Source organism: Corythoichthys intestinalis, chromosome 20, assembly GCF_030265065.1.
Source record: "Corythoichthys intestinalis isolate RoL2023-P3 chromosome 20, ASM3026506v1, whole genome shotgun sequence".
NCBI lineage: Eukaryota > Metazoa > Chordata > Actinopteri > Syngnathiformes > Syngnathidae > Corythoichthys > Corythoichthys intestinalis.
Window position 1 is genome coordinate 7,756,259 of NC_080414.1, and position 20,927 is coordinate 7,777,185.

At 38.4% G+C, this 20,927-nt stretch overlaps 3 protein-coding genes across 5 annotated transcripts in view; 2 read left to right on the plus strand and 1 right to left on the minus strand.

Moving 5' to 3' along the window:
* Positions 1-843: 843 nt before the first annotated feature.
* On the plus strand, positions 844-4,939 carry cmbl (carboxymethylenebutenolidase homolog (Pseudomonas)). The gene is made up of 6 exons (XM_057825036.1): positions 844-968; positions 1,116-1,376; positions 1,470-1,577; positions 3,903-4,045; positions 4,137-4,228; positions 4,295-4,939. Exons 2-6 carry the CDS (start codon positions 1,162-1,164, stop codon positions 4,472-4,474), a joined length of 738 nt encoding a protein of 245 aa, XP_057681019.1. The 5' UTR covers positions 844-968; positions 1,116-1,161; the 3' UTR covers positions 4,475-4,939.
* Positions 4,940-7,842: 2,903 nt separating this feature from the next.
* cct5 (chaperonin containing TCP1, subunit 5 (epsilon)) lies at positions 7,843-16,830 on the minus strand. Its single transcript, XM_057825035.1, has 11 exons — positions 16,408-16,830; positions 15,985-16,045; positions 15,737-15,901; positions 11,862-12,060; positions 11,588-11,780; positions 11,366-11,515; positions 11,171-11,290; positions 8,726-8,911; positions 8,505-8,642; positions 8,245-8,425; positions 7,843-8,153 (listed from the first exon to the last, which is right to left on the minus strand). Exons 1-11 carry the CDS (start codon positions 16,510-16,512, stop codon positions 8,026-8,028), a joined length of 1,626 nt encoding a protein of 541 aa, XP_057681018.1. The 5' UTR covers positions 16,513-16,830; the 3' UTR covers positions 7,843-8,025.
* Positions 16,831-17,332: 502 nt separating this feature from the next.
* The window catches only part of mtrr (5-methyltetrahydrofolate-homocysteine methyltransferase reductase), a 62,176-nt gene continuing 58,581 nt past the window's right edge, over positions 17,333-20,927 (plus strand). Inside the window, exons 1-8 of one of the 3 annotated variants that reach the window (XM_057824970.1) lie at positions 17,333-17,418; positions 17,723-17,867; positions 17,977-18,130; positions 18,211-18,328; positions 19,209-19,626; positions 19,696-19,809; positions 19,891-20,047; positions 20,300-20,388. In XM_057824970.1, the coding sequence (XP_057680953.1) occupies positions 17,724-17,867; positions 17,977-18,130; positions 18,211-18,328; positions 19,209-19,626; positions 19,696-19,809; positions 19,891-20,047; positions 20,300-20,388 (1,194 nt within the window). In that variant the 5' untranslated portion in view covers positions 17,333-17,418; position 17,723. Of the gene's footprint in view, positions 17,419-17,485; positions 17,631-17,722; positions 17,868-17,976; positions 18,131-18,210; positions 18,329-19,208; positions 19,627-19,695; positions 19,810-19,890; positions 20,048-20,299; positions 20,389-20,927 lie in introns of those variants that run through there. The other 2 variants (XM_057824971.1, XM_057824969.1) reach the window with 2 other exon arrangements.

The following is a 20,927-nucleotide window of genomic DNA, read 5'->3' on the forward strand; positions in this document are numbered from 1 at the left end:
AAATGACAATTTGACACGATTAAAAGTAATCTATTTGCAGCTTATACAATAGAGTTAATTTATTTTCCCCTTAAAATAACTCAAAATATAGCATTTAATATCTAAACCCCTGGCAGCAAAAGTGAGTACACCCCTTTGAAAAAAACATACATCCCTAAATGTCCAAATTGAGTACTGCTTGTCATTTTCCCTCCAAAATGTCACGTTACAGGAGGACTGTCAGCATTGCTGCAGAGATTGAAGAGATGGTGGGTCAGCCTGTCAGTGCTCAGACCATATGCCGTATTCTACATCCAATTGGTGTGCATGGCTGTCACCCCAAAATTTAATAAAATTAAATTTAAAAATAATTTGAAGCATTCGCTATATCAGTTTCTCTCTTTCAGTTTGTAAATTTGCCTTTTTGTAATGTCACCATCTGATTTCTTAGCAAACTGATTCAATATGTGTACGCATCTGCTATATGTTGACACAAGGGGTGTAACAATTAATTCATGTGGATTAATAATTAATTATTAATAATTTGTTAAATGCAAAATTATTCTTTTTTCGGTATGCCGTTTTGTAAAAAAAAAAAAAAAAAAAACTTAAATCAAAAAAACTCATACACATCAAAACTGATTTGTACTTTTTTATTGCTTTAAGGTGAATTGGAACGGATTGTGTTAATGTCTTCATTATTTTCTATTAAATCAATCGAAGAAAGAATTGATGATGTATTATTACACCGTCAAGAAATATTTGACACCCTCAAAAAATTGCTTTCTCCCTCTCGCTACCTCATAAATATTTTTCTACATACGCCCCTGGTCGTTGGCTTGTACAACTCTTTTTACAACAATTGTTCCAAGTACGCTTTTATTTTGAAAGCACGGACAGGAAGATTTGTGACTATCAATCAGGAACAAACTTTCTTGCAAACTACGTAATACTTTTCCATTCCTTTACTTTCGCTGGTGGAGAATTCGGTAGGTTTGAAACACTCTATATTAATCGACGGCAATTGTTTTAATCGTGATACGGAATGGCATTCTGTGTAACATAAGTTTCTTTCTGTTGTTGTTTATTTTTGCAAACATATGGTACTAATTGCTCTGTTTATGTCTCACTGACAGGTCTTAGGTCCATTTATCTCCATCTGACCCGTGTGCGTGTACACAAATGGCGAACGAGGCGCGATCGTGTCCCTGTGATATTGGGGATCGAATGGAGTATGGGGGTCTTGGCGAGGAGGTTCAGATCGATCACTTTAAAGCATATTTAGTCAAGCCACAAGCAGCATCTGAAAAGGCAATAATTGTCATCCAAGACATCTTTGGATGGGAGCTTCCAAACACGAGATACATGGCTGATATGCTCACTACCAATGGATACATGTGTGTGTTTGGTATATGTTTATTACTCAACTTAATTGAAATGACTTTTCCCTGCCTATGTATTAAATCTGCTTATTTTTATTCACTGTCTAGTGCTGTTTGCCCAGATTTCTTCCTCGGAAAGGAGCCATGGAGTCCATCACATGACCGGGCTACATTTACCACATGGCTTGAGGACAGAAAGCCGACCAACATCAACAAGTACAAACTGATATCCCAGTTTGAATGAAAGCGGTTCTTCTACAACTACTTTAGTTAGTTCTAGTGCTATTTTGGTTCTTGCATTGTATAAAGCCCACCTGATAAAGTGGTAACTCTACTTACGAAATTAATTGGTTCTGAAAGTACTGTGATCCCTCGTTTTTCGCGGTTAATGGGTACCCTCCTTCCCCGCGAAAATCGAAAATCCGCAAAGTAGTGGTGGAGCTTATTTACATTAAGAAAATATTAGGGCTGTCAATATTATCGCGTTAACGGGCGTGAATTAATTTTTTAAATTAATCACATTAAAATATTTGACGCAATTAACGCAGATGCCCCGCTCAGACACATTTAAATGACGGTACAGTGAAACGCTCACTTGTTGTGTTTTATGGAGTTTTGCCGCCCTCTGCTGGCGCTTGGGTGCGACTGATTTTATAGGCTTCAGCACCAATGAGCATTGTGTAAGTAATTATTGACATCAACAGTGGCGGGCTACTAGTTTATTTTTTGATTGAAAATTTTACAAATTTTATTAAAACGAAAACATTAAGAGGGGTTTTAATATAACATTTCTATAACTTGTACTAACATTTTTCTTTTAAGAACTACAAGTCTTTCTATCCATGGATCGCTTTAACAGAATATTAATAATGTTAATGCCATCTTGTTGATTTATTGTTATAATAACAAATACAGTACTTATGTACCATATGTTGAATGTATATATCCATCTTGTGTCTTATCTTTCCATTCCAACATTAATTTACTGAAAAATATGGCATATTTAATAGATGGTTTGAATTGCGATTAAATACGATTAATTAATTTTTAAGCTGTAATTAACTCGATTAAAAATTTTAATCGTTTCACACCCCTAATTATATATATATAATGTGTGTATTTGTAAATGGATACATGCATCCATCTTAACATTTTTAAATAAAATACAGGTAGTCTCCAGGTTACGAACGAGTTCTGTTCCTACACTGGCAACGTAACCAAATTTCCGCACAAGTCAGAATGAACCCTTTAAAATTTCAAAATAACTATCCAAAAGGTCCAAAAGTATTGTATTTTGTTTAATGGTGGACGATACACTGCCCTCTGGTGGCAGCGTTGGGTCTGGCTGGACTGTCGTTCAATAGTGCTTCCATAAAGGAGCACGCCGACATCTCACGTGGATAAAGGATAGCTACGGTCTGGTTTGGCCCAAATAAGGCTGTAAATTGCTTCAACTAATACATGTTTACATATGCATTTGTAATTGAGTTTAGAGCTGCAGTTTGTGGAGTTACGTGTGAGCAATTTGCTGAGAATTGTAAATACGTTAGCATTCATAGCATTTAAGCTCGCGGACTTTTGTGAAGCAAATTTGGCTAATTTAATCTTCTAAATTTACATATTGATCTGACGTTTGAACACCAATCGTTCTATGTAGGGTTGTTCCGATCATGTTTTTTGCTCCCGATCCGATCCCGATCGTCTTAGTTTGAGTATCTGCCGATCCCGATATTTCCCGATCCGATTGCTTTTTTTTTGCCTCCTGATTCAATTTCAATCATTCCCGATAATTTTTCCCGATCATATACATTTTGGCAATGCATTAAGAAAAAAATGAACAAAACTCGGACGAATATATACATACAACATACAGTACATAAGTACTGTATTTGTTTATTATGACAATAAATCCTCAAGATGGCATTTACATTATTAACATTCTTTCTGTGAGAAGGGCTACGGATAGAAAGACTTGTCATTCTTAAAGGATAAATGTGACTTTGTATATTGTGACTAAATATTGCCATCTAGTGTATTTGTTGAGGCATGTCCGATATTTTTTTGCCGATTCCGATACCTTGAAAATGACGTGATCGGACCCGATCGATCGACATCTCTAGTTCTATGTTGAGTGTTTTATTGTTAAAATGCATGTCGTTTTGAACAGACGTGCACATATGTGTGTTATAGCTTTACAAATTGTCAAAAGTGGGGGATCACCGTAGTTTCTTAAACTGAAAATTCCGTAAGTAGAGACACGTTTAATGCCATGTAAATGCCCTAATCCAGTCCAAACCCCTCAAAATTCTGACATAAATCTTTTATAAAGCATAAATGTAACAAATATATGTTACAATTAGTTTATTGCAAAGTAAACTTAAAATGAGAGTTGTGCATTATGTAAAAAACTAAGAATAAAGAATCAAAGTTAATACACTTTCGTAAAGCTTGTCGGAACACCTCATGGCGAGACTTCATAACAAGAGGCAATATTTTCCCATTGAGATGAGTCTTAACCTGAAGATTCGGTGTGCATTGCAGAGAGGTGGACTCACTGCTGAGGTTCTTGAAGGAGCAATGTGCTGCCAAATACATCGGAGTAGTAGGCTTTTGCTGGGGTGGGATTGCCACTCATTACCTGGCCTTGAACAACCCTGAGATTAAAGCTGCTGTGTCTTTTTACGGTATGTCATCTGTTCAAAAGCACTAAAACTTGTCCTAAATTTTAGCTCTTGATGATTGTACAAGTAATGTATTACAACTCATATCATGCAGGTATCATACGTGAAGAAGGGGACAAGTATAATCTGAAGAGTCCAACCCTTTTTATCTTTGGAGAAAATGACAATTTGATTCCACTGGATCAGGTGAGTATTATAAGTTGCCTTATTTTACAAGTTGCAATGTAACCATTGGCATCTTGCGTTGTCCAGGTTAATGGTCTTGAAGCAAAACTAAAGGAGAAATGCACCGTGGATTACAAGGTGAAGATCTTTCCTGGCCAGGATCACGGGTTCGCCCACCGTAAGCGAGAGGACATCAGCCCTAAAGACGAGCCGGGAATTAAGGAAGCCAGAGCTGATATGATCAACTGGTTGAACAAATACATTTGAAATCACGGCAAAACACAAAGAATTGGTGCTTTCACATGGTGGCACTTGGATAAGAACCGTTTATGTCACAGACAATGTTCAAGCATAGACGACGTGGGCTTAATAAAAGGTAGGGCTGTCAAAATTATCGTGTTAACGGGCGGTAATTAATTTTTTAAATTAATCACGTTAAAATATTTGACGCAATTAACACACATGCCCTGCTCAGATTAAAATGACAGCACAGTGCAATGTCCAAGTGTCCATGTGCAATGTTTTTGGAGTTTTGTCGCCCTCTGCTGGCGCTTGGGTGCGACTGGTCTCATGGGCTTAAGCACCCATGAGCATTGTGTAATTATTGACATCAACAATGGCGGGCTACTAGTTGATTTTTTTTTATTGAAAATTTTACTAATTTTATTAAAACGAAAACATTGAGAGGTTTTAATATAAAATTTCTATAACTTGTACTAACATTTATCTCTTAAGAACTACAAGTCTTTATCATGATCGCTTTAACAATGTTAATAATGTTAATGTCATCTTGTTGATTTATTGTTATAATAAACAAATACAGTACGGTACTTATGTACCGTATGTTCATTGTATATATCAATCTTGTGTCTTATGTTTCCATTCCAACAATAATTTACAGAAAAAGATGGCATATTTTATAGATGGTTTGAATTGCGATTAATTACGATTAATTTTTAAGCTGTAATTAACCCGATTAACAATTTTAATCGTTTGACAGCCCTATAAAATACATTACATAATGCGGGACAAAAAAAAAACCCTACCATCAACTTTCAAACCAACCAGATGTTTGACATTGTTTCTATCATTTGAGCAGTTTCCCGAAATTGGTGCAGCTTTGAATATGGGTGTGACATAAGGTGATATATCGCGATACTTTTAGCCCAAAAGGTTATCGATATTCAGAGGTAGGTAAAGTAGCCACAAATTTTACTCAAGTAAGAGTAGCGTTACTTCAAAATAATATTACTCAAGTAAAAGTAGTCATCCAAAAAATATACAAATGTACAAGTAAAAAAGTATTTGGTAAAAATAGTAACATTGCAACTGCTTAAGATGCGATTTAAAAAAAAAATTTTTTAAACAATGGTATTTTTTGCTCTGCATCTATATGAACTGTTATGATACTTTACTATAACATTTTACATAACATAATTAAGGCAAAGAAATACAAAAAACAACAAAACATTGCATTCCAGTGAGAGAAATCTACAAAAATTAAGCATTATTAGTCCAAAGAGCATTAGTGTCCTCTAGTGGAGGAAACATATTTACTATAATGAAACTGAAATGATCATATCTTCGGTTTTCTGTGGTCAATCAGCGCCAAATAAAAACAGTTTAAAAGCCGTGCTTTTGATGTTGACGGCTATGTAAAATACTGTACTATAAGATATTACATAATCACATTAAGCCAAATACCAAAAAAACAAAACATTGAATTCTAGCGAGAGAAATCTACAGAAATTAACCATTATTCGTCCAAAGAGCGTGAATGCCCTCTAGTGGAGAAAACATTTCCTATTATGAAACTAAAATGATCATATCTATGGTTTTCTGCGGTCAATCGGAGCCAAATAGAAACAGGGAGAGATTAAATGCGATCTGTGTTGACGGCTATGTAAAATACGTAATTTTTTCACGGTGCTTTAAAAACGCCACGTAATTAAACAGGCTGGCCTGAGAATCGCAAGCTTGATATATTGGAGTCATGTGATCATTGTTGCGACATCTCATTGGTGAAAATAGTTGAGCTACTGTTGCAAAATCTAATATGTAGAATAAAGAGCAAAAATGTAACGACTAGCGTGACCCAAAGTAGTGGATTAAGAGCTGTGTTTCTTCACACATCTACTCAAGAAAAAAAAAAGTATGGTTCAGTAAAACTACACTCAGAAGTACATTTTTCTCAAAAAGTTAATGAAGTAAATGTAACTAAGTATATGTAACATTCATTCATTCGCCGTCCCAGTTCAAACACACTGGACGTCTACTAGTGATAAATTCAGTTTGTTTTTCCTGTTTATTAGTCATTTTGTAGAATATCGTATAATTTCCTGACTCATGTATCGCCATATCGTGCCATTGTTATCGTATCGTGAGCTACCCAGAGGTATATAGGCATTTATTTATATATCGAGGAGCCAAAATACCGGTACTATATGCAAAATTTAAGAAAAGATATAAACAAATTCTACTACACAATTACCCTGCTGAATCAATTTAACTTTGGGGAATAATAAGAACTATACACAAGGGGAATAAGTCTGGGTGACAAGTCAAACCTGTAAACAAAACTAAGTGTACCCACAGCAAAGGAGGGGGAACAAAAACAATGCTAATGCGAACAAGGCTCAACTAGACATCTGTCACATGGACACAGAATCATTTGGCTTTGTAAGCCCTTGTACAGACAGCAAACTCTGTTGATAATAAGTATTGTGCCAAATCTATAAAGACATGGAACTGGTCAATTGGTCACTGAGTGCCCTAGATAAGAGCGTCTCTAAATGCGACCAGAACCTGGACAACACCCATGTCCAGGCAACACTTTCAAATCTGGATTTATGGAGGATAACTGGGGAAAATGGCGGCTGCTGTGTCTGACCACACTCGAAGTTGAGGACATCGAGGATGTGTACCTGTTCATCACGCTGCTGGCTGTGATTCTTCTGCAAGGGCTCGGAGCCCACTTGATTAGTCGGATCATCATGAAAGTGCTGGAAAGCCATTGGAGATCAGTGGAATTGACCACTACTGCCGTGAGTGCTATCGCTGGAGTGCACGCCAGCCTCAACAAGGCCTGTGATGAAATATCACAGGTGAAGAACGACCTAGCTGCATCCAACACTGCCACAACCAGAATGGTAATGAAAATTACCACAGAGCTGCGCAACTTGGAGATGAGTGTTCGTCGCAATGCAGCAAGGAATGAAGACCGCGACGAGGATTAAATCGGCGAAAATAGGTGGCGGACACGGCCTGCCATCGGTCCTCAGCTATCCCCTATCTTCTGGATTGAATCAACAGAATGAACTAACCTCACACTTAATTATGAACTAATCTACTGGATTTAATCAACGTAACGAACAAATCGCCGCGATCGACAATGACTATTGGGAAGATGAACAATCGAGGGGAAAAAAGAAAAAAACCTTGTAATTCGTCACACAATCTTGTTATTCGATAATTCTGCGTCCTATGGTATACTGGGGGCGGGATTCAATAAGCTTCGGCTTCTCCGTCAGCCCTTTTCAGGTTGAACCGAATGTAAACACAAATGAATGCTCTAAGTTTGGATCTGTCACGCCTGAAAAAGAAAAAAAGTCTTGCAAATAAAATGAAATAATGCAGATTTTTTTACAGACCAACATTTTAATGGCAACTTTGACACTAGACCAGGTTGCAGGAGTTGTATCAAACGATAAATAGCAGTAACCGGTGGTGTTCGGACACAGTGCTAGGGAAGTGCCTCCAATTTCTAGAACTGCACAGGCATCTTACGACATTCTAGAGCACGTGCTCTGGTGGGGTCTTCAGTCCTCGCACTCTCCTGGACTTCGGATGTCGTCGATTTTGAGAATCATTTTGACCACTTCGGTTGCCAGTAAGATCTGCTGCTTTTTGCCAATGAGGGTCTCGATCACATGCTGCTGCTTCATGTCTAGATTAAATAAGAAAGACCAAATGTAAATATCAACTATATGAGAAGATAACGTGATAAAATGAAGGCACAACTCAACGTGACTGCTCACCGTTGGTGTTGTTATGCAGGCAGTCAATACCCAAGTATGGGTTTTTGTCTCTGACTTGTCTGGCTCTGACCTCAGTCATGGTTTGGATGGGGTTCAGGCCACTGTTCTCAGCCAACGCCATTGGGATTACCTCTAAAGCATCTGCAAATGACCTCATTGCATACTGCTCCAATGACGGGCACTTGAATAACACAAAACAAAACAAAAAAAGCATTAGAAATTCAAATTAGAAATGTATATGTTGCAAATTCTGCATTTACCTTGTCAGCAGCCTGATTGACAGCCAGAGCGCAAGCAATTTCTGAAGCTCCGCCTCCATAGACGACACGGTTGTCTCTGACCAGGTTACGAATGACGCATAGAGCATCGTGGAGGGCTCGCTTAGCTTCATCAATAATCTAATTAAAACAGATGGAAGGGATGATAAATCCAATGTCACACCCATGAAAAAAATAGTCACCCCAAATTACGAATGATTTACCATTTTGTTTCCTCCACGAACGAAAATGGTGACAGCCCTGGTGTTTTTGCAGTCCTGAATCACCAGCATGTGATCCTTTGTGGTACCAAAAGAGATCTCTTTCACCAAGCCAGCAGTGCCTAGCTTCTCCGGGGTCAGCTCACAGAACCTTGGTACAATGCGACCTCCAGTGGCGATGGCAATCAACTGCATAGAGAGAAAAAAAAAAAGCACTGAGAAATCTAAATCACAATTGTCAAAAAACATACACTTTTTCTTACTACCTTACAGTTGGTTAAAATATGGCATCTGCAGATTTAAACTATATTTAAAGACAATTTTTAGGCCAATTTAATCAAAAGTAAGCCCACAGCAAAGCGTTTTACTGTAGCTTATTTTCTTCCCGTGGATAAATCCCAGCTTTACCGTTAAAGCTTCTCATGTGCTAATTTGCTGAAAATTAAGTATGAAAGCATCTTATGACAAAGTGTGAACTCAACATTGCCACAATGCACAATAGGTGTGCGACAATATATAAAAAAGGTGATGTATCGCGATACTTTGTTGCCCAAAAGGCTAGCGATATGCTCCCACCAAGAATCAATACAGTGATCCCTTGCTTTTCGCGGTTAATAGGGACCAGAACCTGCTACGATAAGTGAAAAAAAGCGAAATAGCGCCCCCCCACAAAAAATTGGTGTGTTCAATGTATTCAGGTTTAGCATTGGAAAGAGATACATATAATTACATACATTTTCCCCCTACTTTTTCCGCCCTAAGTATAATAAAAAAATAAAAGTTTTTTGTTTTGTTTGTTTTAAACATGTTACTGTACCACCAAATTATTTTCAAACAAAGTAGAAAAATGCTTGTCTTTACTGAATACTTCGTTGCGGTAGTGCACTCAAATCCGCTCAAGCTCCTCACTTACACACAATCAGTTGCCACAGCAACTGTTTAACGAGTTAAACAATGATTGATGCATGCCGCGTTTGAGACGCAAAATCAAAATATAAGGTCTGTCAATCATCGTTAACTTTAATAAGCAACTCTAGTGCACTGCCTGACCAAAAAAAGTGGCAGGAGAAGAGTGAGTGACTATGTGATCGGAACGGGACAGGTGTGTAAAATGAAAATTTAAAATTGATTAATTTTTTTAATTAAGAAAAAAAAATCCACAATGGACTAAGGGTGCGAAGTAGCAAGGGATCACTGTTTTTCGTTTTAAAAAGGTGTCAACTTGTGAAAGGAAAAAAAAAAAGGAACCGACCAGAGCTGTTTTCATCAACGATGATGAAAATATTTCATCAACGATGATGAAAATATTTCATCAACGAACAATTTTTTCTCATGACGAGGACAGGTAAAAAAACGTTTCCTGGGAGGCTAAAACATAACGAGACGGATGCCAGTTTTCGTCTGACGAGACGAGATGAAAATTGGCCATAGTTTCCGTCATAAGTTAACAATGTGTGACATTCTCATTGTATGTGTAGTTAGCTCGTATCATAGCAGTGTTTGGTCGTGTCACTAATGTGCTGCCTCCCACCCCGCTTACTCACTGGCCGGTGAATAAGCGTGTCCTCTCCAGGCTCCAGACTTTTGTGAAACACGTGTCAGGTGCTGCTTGGTAAGTTTAGTTTCTCTAATATCTTGGCTACATATGCTACGTTGCTTTAGCCTTTAAATTTCTGTGCTCAGTGATCATCACACACTAAATGTAACTTGTAGCATTTGCATTAGCATTTACAGTAGTGAGTGTTGTCTTAAACTCTTGGAATACTTTTTTACATACAGTTCGTTGCGTCCAACTGAGTTTAATTAATTGAAAATAATGTACCATTTTCCTGCTGAGTGTGTATTATCTTCATGAAGATGGTGATGTCCTTGTAAAGTCTACAATTATGTGCTCGTCCGTCAATGTTAATTTGAAATTGTTGAAAACATTCTATTTATTCATAGACTAAAACATTTGAAGTTTATCGATGAAAACATCTTAATTGTTGACTAAAACTAGATGAAGACAAACACATTTTCAAATGACTTAAATATGACTAACACTAATATGTATTTTTGTCCTAAAGACGAAAATTAAAAGAGCTGCCAAAAACGACACTGGAACCAACTGGTTGCTACCAAAAAGAATAGTGTCTATGCTAGCTCACTGGCTGCCATTGACGGTGCTGGACATCTAATTCATTTTGACTGGACTGGACTGTCTTGTAGATATTTACAGGTCACTTCCTGTCAATTTTAATGTCCCAAAAGGAAAAGGAAATTACGTGAAATACCCCAAATTTAACTAATTGCTTAGCATTGGCTGTCACTGCTGGCCATAGACGTCCAATGAACATTCATTCATCCGCTGCCAACCATCCCAGTTCAAACAGACAGGACGTCTAGTAGTGATAAACTCATTTGTCACTCGTTTTTCTGTTTATAAACATCAATTAAAGATAAACTCACTTCAATCTCAGGCCCGCCAACCCAACGGACTGCAGGTAACTTGCTCTGCAGCAGAAGATGGTTGGCTTCGTCGTCAAAGCCCCATTGGCAGATGGCTAAGTTAGCGCCATTGCTTTTGACCTAATACAACACAAGTTTTTAAAATTTGGCCATAAACCCTGTGAAAATTAACACGTGTCTTTAGGGGCAACTAACCTGCTGGATCATCTCTTCAAACTTCTCTTTTTCATATTTCTGCAGAGCTTTGTAGTCCTCCACAGAGGTGACATCCAACTTATGCTTGGTTTTCGGCTTAGGGGGCTCAAACGGGCAGGTGAGGATTGCAATTTTAACATCTTTCAGAACCTGCATAGTAGTAAAGAAGTCAGAATTAGCCATTATTATTGCAAAACTGCCAGTCAAATTACTCATTTATACCTTTGGCATTTGAGGGTGACTGAACTCTTTGTCGACAATGACACCCTTGATGAGCTGTGTGTCTTCCAACTTGCCTCCCACTTTACCCTCCATCTTGATAAGCTCAAAGTCGACATCTTTCCTCTCCATGTCGGCCACGGTGAGAATGGCATTTACAGCGATCTCAGCCATTTGTCGGTGGCACCGGTTGATGCTGAAATAAGAAAAAAAAAGCCTTATCTGACTGGCTTCCTTACAAAACGCTGCATCATAAAAACAAGCATCTACAACTTACACTTTCGATCCCAGCGTTGTCATGGCGGTCTGAATGAGGGGTTCCGTGTTGTTAGGATCGCAAGGGAAGGTTTCCGCAATCCTGTCGAGCTCCTGGAGCGCGATACGTGCGGCCTGATCGTAACCGTCAGAGACCCTGATAGGGTGGATTCCGCGGTCCAGCAGCTGCTCAGCTTGCTCGAGCAGAGCACCAGCCAGCACTGATGACAATTAATTCGAGTGTGACACACCACAAAATTAGTTACAGAGAGGCAAATAAGTATTTAGTCAACCACCAATTGTGCAAGTTCTCCTACTTGAAAAGATTAGAGAGGCATGTAATTGTCAACATGGGTGAACCTCAACCATGAGAGACAGAAGGGGGGGGGGGGGGGGGGGGGGGGGGGGGGACAGAAAATCACATTGTTTCATTTTTAAAGAATTTATTTCCAAATTAGAGAGGAAAATGAGTATTTGGTCACCTACAAACAAGCAAGATTTCTGGCTGTCAAAGAGGTCTAACTTCTTCTGACGAGGTCTAACGAGGCTCCACTCGTTACCTGTATTAATGGCACCTATTTTAACTCATTATCAGTATAAAAGACAACTGCCCACAAACTCAGTCAGTCACACTCCAAACTACACTACGGCCAAGAACAAAGAGCTGTCGAAGGACACCAGAGACAAAATTGTAGACCTGCACCAGAATGGGAAGACAGAAAATGCAATATGTTGGTGTAAAGCACAGGTGTCAAACCGATTCCAGAAAGTGCCAAGTGGGTAGGCATGTGCCGGTATGAGATTTTGATGGTACGATAACCGTGAGCAAAAATACAGCGGTTTCACGGTATTGCAATTATAGCTCCCAAAAATTTTGAGATGTATGGGTTAAAAAAAAAAATAAAAAAAAAAATAATAATAAATTTTTTTCCATTGAACAGGATTTTTTTTTTTCAGACCATAGTTGCAAATTGGAACATGAATATATTGTTAAAATAAATAAATTATCAACAAAAAAATATTTGAAATAAAATTAAAATAAATATAACTTATAGACTATACTCACAGCCACAGCTCAAGTTGCACAAGATTACAGCAAGAACAAAATAATTTCTATAAAGTAAAAACACTTCTGAATAAAATTTTTAAAAATTTATACTGCATGACTTTTTTTTGAGGGTGGAAAAGCTTAAGTGAAGTTTCGCCATTTTCAGCCACTGTGTCAACTCTAGTCTACATGACGTCATGCCTTTGTGTTAAAAAGAACATAAGGAATTCATAAGTTAGGTAAAAATGTATAAGTTAGTTAAAATGTCAATATTGTTGTGGAAAGGTTTCATCTAAAAAAAAAAAAAAAAACCACATTGGGAGTGAGACCTCACCTTGATCCAGCGAACGTGGATTTGTGCTTAGGGCAAGATCATCGTTCGCAATTAGCGATCTTTGATGCTATCACTTTTTCCCCTTCATTCAAGCGAATCAAGCTTGTTTTCTCACTCTGCGGCTGTAACACTCAACGAAGTTGCTCTCCCAGCTGAGCCTAGGCTAACATTCATCTTTGTAAGCTTTTACTTAGTTTGTATATTGAATTTGAAAGGAAAATGTGTGTTTTGTTTTTGGCGAACTTCTTCCATGGTGCTAATCTGTGGAAGCTACTCACATGGAAAAATCTAATTGTACAACATTTTAAATGTATTCATTTTGAATATTAAACTTACCACGATTTGAGAGCTCAATAAATTGAAGAACAGTACGCCTTATGTTTGGAGTAATTGTTTTTGGGTTAGCTGGCTGTGTAGCCGATAGCGTCACTCTCACACACAGCAACAAACGGGAGGGGGTGAGCGCTGCTGCGCCAAGCCGCTTCTGGCTGCATTTTTGACACAAGAAAAATAGCGAATACCGTCCTACGGTCTGACGGAAAATTTTAGTGGTTTTGAAACAGCGACGTTTTCACACCACGGTAAACCGTGAAACCGGTAACCGGCACATGCCTACAAGTGGGTGCAGGTTTGCTTCCCAACCAATGAAGAGGACACCTTTTCACCAATTAGATCTTTTACATGTGTAATCAGTTAAACGTTGTCAGGTGCTGCTTGTTTCAGCAGGAAGTTCATTGGTTAAACTCTCTGCGCGTTATCAGTTGGAACAAAATCCAACACCCACTTGGCCCTTTCTGGAATCTGACACCTCTGGTGTAAAGAAATCAACTGTGGGAGCAATTATTAGAAAATGGAAGACAAAAAAGACCAATGATAATCTCCCTCGATCTGGGGCTCCATGCAAGATCTCACGCCGTGGCGTCAAAATGATAACAAGAACGGTGAGCAAAAATCCCAGAACCACACGGGGGGACCTAGTGAATGACCTACAGAGAGCTGGGACCACAGTAACAAAGGCTACTATCAGTAACACAATGCACCGCCAGGGATTCAAATCCTGCATTGCCAGACGTGTCCCCCTGCTGAAGAAAGTGCACGTCCAGGCCCGTCTGCGGTTCGCTAGAGAGCATTTGGATGATCCAGAAGAGGACTTGGAGATCAGGAGATCATCTGACTTGGAGTCAGATGAAACCAAAATAGAACTTTTTGGTAGAAACACAGGTTCTCGTGTTTGGTGGAGAAAGAATACTGAATTGCATCCGAAGAAAACCATACCCACTGTGAAGCATGGGGGTAGAAACATCATGCTTTGGGGCTGTTTTTCTGCAAAGGGACCAGTAAAGGAAAGAATGAATGGGGCCATGTATCGAGAGATTTTGAGTGAAAATCTCCTTCGATCAGCAAGGGTAGTGAAGATGAGACGTGGCTGGGTCTTTCAGCATGACAATGATCCCAAACACACAGCCAGGGCAATAAAGGAGTGGCTTCGTAAGAAGCATTTCAAGGCCCTGGAGTGGCCTAGACAGTCTCCAGATCTCACCCCAATAGAAAATCTGTGGAGGGAGTTGAAAGTCCGTGTTGCCCAACGACAGGCCCAAAACATCACTGCTCTAGAGGAGATCTGCATGGAAGAATGGGCCATAATACCAGTGACAGTGTGTGAAAAGCTTGTGAAGAGTTACAGAAAACGTTTGGCCTCCGTTATTGCCAACAAAGGGTACATAACAAAGTATTGAGATGAACTTTTGGTATTGACCAAATGCTTATTTTCCACCATGATTTGCAAATAAATTCTTTAAAAATCAAACAATGTGATTTTCTGGGGTTTTTCTCTCCACATTGTCCCTCATGGTTGAGGTTTACCCATGTTGACAATTACAGGCCTCTCTAATATTCTCAAAGTGGGAGAACTTGCACAATCAGTGGTTGACTAAATACTTATTTGCCCCACTGTATATTTAGGCATTTTTTCTGGGAATATGTGTTTGAACCATTTGTTAAGAGCACTGTAAAAAAAAAAAAAAAAAAAAAAAATACTAGCGGACTTTAGTTATGTAAATTAGCCAATTCTTCTTTTGTTGTACTTGGATCCGTATTTATTTTTTACACCGTTTGAGGCTAAGCTCAGGTATTTTAAATTTGTATGTTCCTTATCAGATTACTCAATTATTCGAACTAACTAGTTCATCGATTAATCGACTACTAAAATAATCGATAGCTGCAACCCTAATGTAAATCATTCCAATTCACAGCAGGAGGATGAAAATCGCATGTTCTTCAGTTTATCAGTTGTTTCGTAGAAGATCATGGAATTATGTCCTGACCAATGTAAAAATAATCTTGAGATCATCTTCATTATGAGTTTTGTATTGCAAATCGTATCTTGAAATGCCCAGGTGTTCCCATCCCTGTTGATGACACACTACCAAATACAAATCTTTTCTGGGTTTACTGACAAATTAGCTTTAAAGCCAAAATTTGGGTCGAACTCAATACAAATTTTTCTTTCACGTACCAACAACTCCAGTGGTTCCATCACCAATCTCATCATCTTGGGACTTGGCCAGTTCCACCATAAGTTTCGCAATCTGATGGTCCACATCCATCATGCTGAGAATCGTGGCTCCATCATTGGTAACAGTCACTTCTCCGTCTTGGTCAACCATCATCTTGTCCAGCCCTAGTTAAGAAAATCATACAGTATTTGTATTCTAATTCAAATCAGTTCTTCCAGAGACGTTTGAACTTTTATTTTATACACACCATTAGGTCCCAAAGATGTCCTAAGCGTTGATGCAACTGCTTTTGCTGCCATAATATGAGACTGCAAGCACCAAACAATGAACATGTTAAGGGTTTATTGCAATTCAGTATGCTTAGCAAAGTATATTAAAATGAATGAAATAAGAAATTTGGAAATCTGTCATATTCATAAAATACTACGGCCACAGCCCTACCCAGAAACATAGCACATGGGCCTCGTGTTAGCATTGTGGCTAATAATCAAAAGAGCTTTTTTTCAAATGTTATCAAGTTGCCGACATCGCATTAACCTTAGTTGGCTTTTTAGAATATTCGAGGCATTTTATAGCTACATAAAGAACGCCAAGTAGATCTAATGAGCATGCTAGTGCTAGCAAATATGCATTAGGCTAGTCAGCGTGGGTGCTAGCTAGTCCATTGTACCTTCAATGCGTCAATGCCCGTTAGCCGTGTTTTCTTATCCTGGTCTTTAATGATGATAAAAGGCCTTCCATATTCATCAAAGGCAAGCGTGCCTAAAGTTGACATCTTGGCAAAGGATTTGGGGTGTAGAATTAATCCGTCACTGATGAAATAGTGTGTTTTATAGATGAAACTCTGGAGTGTAGCGGAGCTTCAAGCCGCACACTTTGCCGGCGACTTCTGGAAGACTCTACGGGCGTGAAGGGCGGGACCAAGTAGTAATTTTTAACTTTTTTAAACGTGCATAATTTTACATAAATTGGAATAGAAACGTAAAAATTCTGAATTTAAATAAAAAAACATATTATTAATTGTCGTCTAAATAAAATTTAAACAGCTCAAATAAAATCAAACTGGGACGTTTTCGTGGTGGGCTCTTCCAGTCACGTTCAATCACTTCCCTTCTGGAGGAATCCCGCGAGACTTTTGTCATAGTAAAAATAATGGGTGTCGGACTCGTAGATATCAGATATGAAGTGCTGTTTAGTGCTTGCTGTATGTCAATTAGGACGGGCGCAGTCACTCATCGGCCATTTTGCATTGGTGCCATTCATTAAACATAGCATTAAGTCAATGGAGAATGTACTATGAAAAAGCTATAGATTTTTCCACTGATTTTCAAACGGCGTATTTTGTCACAAACATCACAGGTGCAATAATTTAGTGCGTTTAAAAATATTTTTTATAAATTTCTCATTAATCAGCCCGAACCATAGCCACCTCAATACGGTTTGGTTGTAAGTCTACCGGTTGTAAATCCGTCAAGAAATTAGCTTATTAAGGACATTTCAGTTGAGGAAAACCTGTCACCTTACGTCTACTGTGGTACAGCCCGCCAGATGGAAAACCCCGACGCAAAATGGCCGCTAATTAATTACGCTACCAACTCCCTCTTAATACATCTAGCCTTATGTATGGGTGATCTCTATGGAAAGACAGCTATTTTAGATGATTCGTCTACATTTTGGAAAGGTATTTAACTATTGTGTCTATATAAGGTTTATTTACAACATTCAATATACTAGTGGGTACAATCTATTGATGGGTCGACTATTAATATATTTTCAGTTTAAGAATCCAAATAGACAGGAAGCATAGATTCCACGTGTGAAGTAACTTGGCTGTCAAAAATGAAGTAACAAGCGGCTAGTAGTGTTTTTAAAGTCAATTATCATGTTATGACTGTAAGAAAGCACCACGTTATGACGTTTGTCAGGCAATATTTCAATCTAGATAATCTTTTTACTCTCTCAAGTACATGTGTGTTGTCCTCCAGAATGCCAAGCGAAGTCAAACCTCGGATTACAATTCTCTATGGGTCTCAAAAAGGTCAAGCCCAGTCCATAGCTGAAGGGATAGCTGAAGAGGCAGAAGAGCACGGACTACTTGCTGAGCTCAGCTGTTTGGATCAGAAAGATAAGGTAGCAAATATCAATTGCATGAACACATCGAATGGAGTGATCAACAATGTTTTTTCTTTTGTATGTTGGAGGCACTTCTATCACTTTTTCATTACTGTATCGGTTCCAGTACAATTTGGAGAAGGAGAAGTCCCCGGTAATCTTCATTGTGTCTACTACTGGAGATGGAGAGCCACCAGACAATGCCCTACAATTTGTCAAGCAAATAAAGAAGAAGAACCTCTCATCCAATCACTATCAACACATTCACTATGCACTTTTAGGTAAGTGAAACTTGATTGTAAGTATTATTCTATTGCACATTTGGTATTGATTTCTGATTTGCAGTGTAAGTCTCTTCCAGCTTTAGGAGACACAAATTATGAAAACTTTTGCAACTGTGGCAAGACAATTGAGCGACGTCTACAAGAACTCGGAGCCCAGCAGTTCTATGCAACAGGCTATGCAGATGACGGTGTAGGGTAAGTTATGCAAAGGAATTCAAATCAGAGTGGGTGCGGGAAAGTGGAGGACTGTAAAAAACTCGAAACGCCGCGTTATAAATTGTTGATTTAATTGATTTTATTCTCTATCAGTTTTCACATGGGAATTTTTTTTAGGGAGACACAGTTGTAACATGGTTGTGGCGTGTCCCATTCATGACAAAAAATAAACGTACAGTGGGGAGAACAAGTATTTGATACACTGCCAATGGGAAAACCCATTGTATGTATGAAAAAGAAGTTAAAAAAAACAGACTCTGAAGATAGTCATGGAGTTAAGTCAGTGATCGGCAACCTTTTTGACCGAGAGAGCCAAAACACCCAACATATTTTAAAATGAGATTCCACGAGAACCATACAGTTTTTGTGTGTATGCATATACTGTATATATTATTGAGTGTTCTCTCTCCACATAGGATAGGATAGCTTTATCAGTCATTGACACCGGCTCTCACATACGACAACAAAATTGCGTTCAATGAATGAGCATCGAGCTGCTGCAGACGTTCCGCGCCGCCAACTTCTATCTCTTCTTTGGAAGTTACAGAGCAAGTTACAAGCACGATACAATGTACATAACATATATCATACAACACAGCAGGGATATGACACGACCCACAGGTCACATGCAGGATTTTTTGTACGACAAAAAGGAAAATACCCAGTCATGCCTGGAGGAAGTGGGGGGCAGAGATAGTAATATACATAAAGGCTAAAAATGAATCCTAGCAAATAAGATACATAGAACGATCGTAACTTCGGACATTTGAAACCATGCTTTGTTTTTGACATTGCTACATCTTTCATTAATTCATCCCTCGGTAATTAAACACATTTAAGTTACTTCTGTTTTCCAAAGGTTGGAGCTGGTTGTGGACCCCTGGCTTGAAGGACTGTGGAAAGCTGTCAAAGCAGCGTTAGCAAATATGGAATCTGAATGGACTATCAAAGAGGATTCAGAGAAGACAATTACCACTTCATCCACACCGGATCTCCAGCTAAACTTACTAACCATCACTGACCATCAGACTCCAGTTTTGGACCCTGATTGTGAATCTACTGGTTCAGTTCCTACCCTGAATGTTGCATCCCCATCAGTTGAAAGTGTTAATTTAACCATATTACCAGCAGAGAGACCAAATGTGGATTCTGGAATGCCCAGTGCACCTTCACTGTCACGCTCGGTGCCTCCACTATCTGACTTGTCTCTTAATGTCCCCACTCTTCCTCCATCATTTCTTGACGTGTCTCTTCTGGAAGTAGACACAGCGGATGAGGTACAGATAACTATATAATTCTTACATTTTGAGCATTTATTAATTAAAATGAGCATCCATTTCTTTCAGATTTGTGCACCATTAAACAGCGAAACCCTCAATAAGGTTCCTATATCCCGTGCGGTTCGTTTAACAACAGGGGAGTCGGTCAAGACAGCCATCCTTTTTGAGCTTGACATCTCTGTAAGATCTTTAAGAATATTATATTTTCTGTATTCCTCCTTGCTTTACATATGGTTTGTAATTGTTTTTTAAATTCTCAAGGCGTATCCAACGTTGACCTATCAACCTGGGGATTCGTTTGATGTTTTCTGCCCGAATAGAATATCTGAGGTCAAGCAATTGCTCCAAAGATTGAGCCTTGAAGAGAAGAAAAATCACCGTGTTAAAGTTTCTCTACTTGAAAACACAAAGAAAAAAGGTTGGCATGCAACTGAAGTTTATACCACTGGCGATTACGCTTAAGACTGCAATTGAAGTCTCTTGTGTGTACATGTCATTGACTAAATATGCTATACAATGCGCTCAGCTTAGCTTCTTATCACTGGTTACGATGCTGCTTGCTTTTTATTTATTCACGCAGCTTCACAGTGCTTTTAACAGTAATGCATGCTTAAATGGTGGCATTACAGCTGTGTAATAATGTCGTTTTTTTTCCTCTGTTGGATCACAGGTGCTCAGGTGCCCTCATACCTACCTCAGTACATTTCTTTACGGTACCTGCTAACATGGTGTCTGGAGATTAGAAGTGTTCCCAAGAAGGTAAGTTAAATATTGATATTCAGGTGTCTTTCAAAAAATCTTTAGTTTAGGTGGATGAATATTTATAAATATTTCATTGCAGGAGAAAAGCATCTCTATTTATGGATCGTTCTGAAAGTTTTTCTTTAACTGTGCGTGGCTCTTATTTCTTCAAATAATAGGATTAAATCAAAAATTATGTTTTACTAATCATTTTCAAATTTACAATGTTATGTCAGTGATCTAGCACCAAATATTCTGCCATGATTAAAACACTACGTCTTTTTTCTGGAAAGATGAGTTAATTAATGGAGTGTTTACGTGCAGACTTTTCTCTTAAATTTCATGGAATCCACACAACCCAATTGTGCCATAAATTTCAGGCAGTAAATGTTTTATTTTACTGCTCCATCTATGTATTGCTGGGTCTTAAAATGTTTCAGTAAAACCCTTTCATGCTTGTATTTTTTTTAACTCTTCATAGCAAAAAACAAACAAACAAAAGACATCAGTGCAACATTTAACAGGCTTTAACCCTAATATCATATCAGACAAAAGTC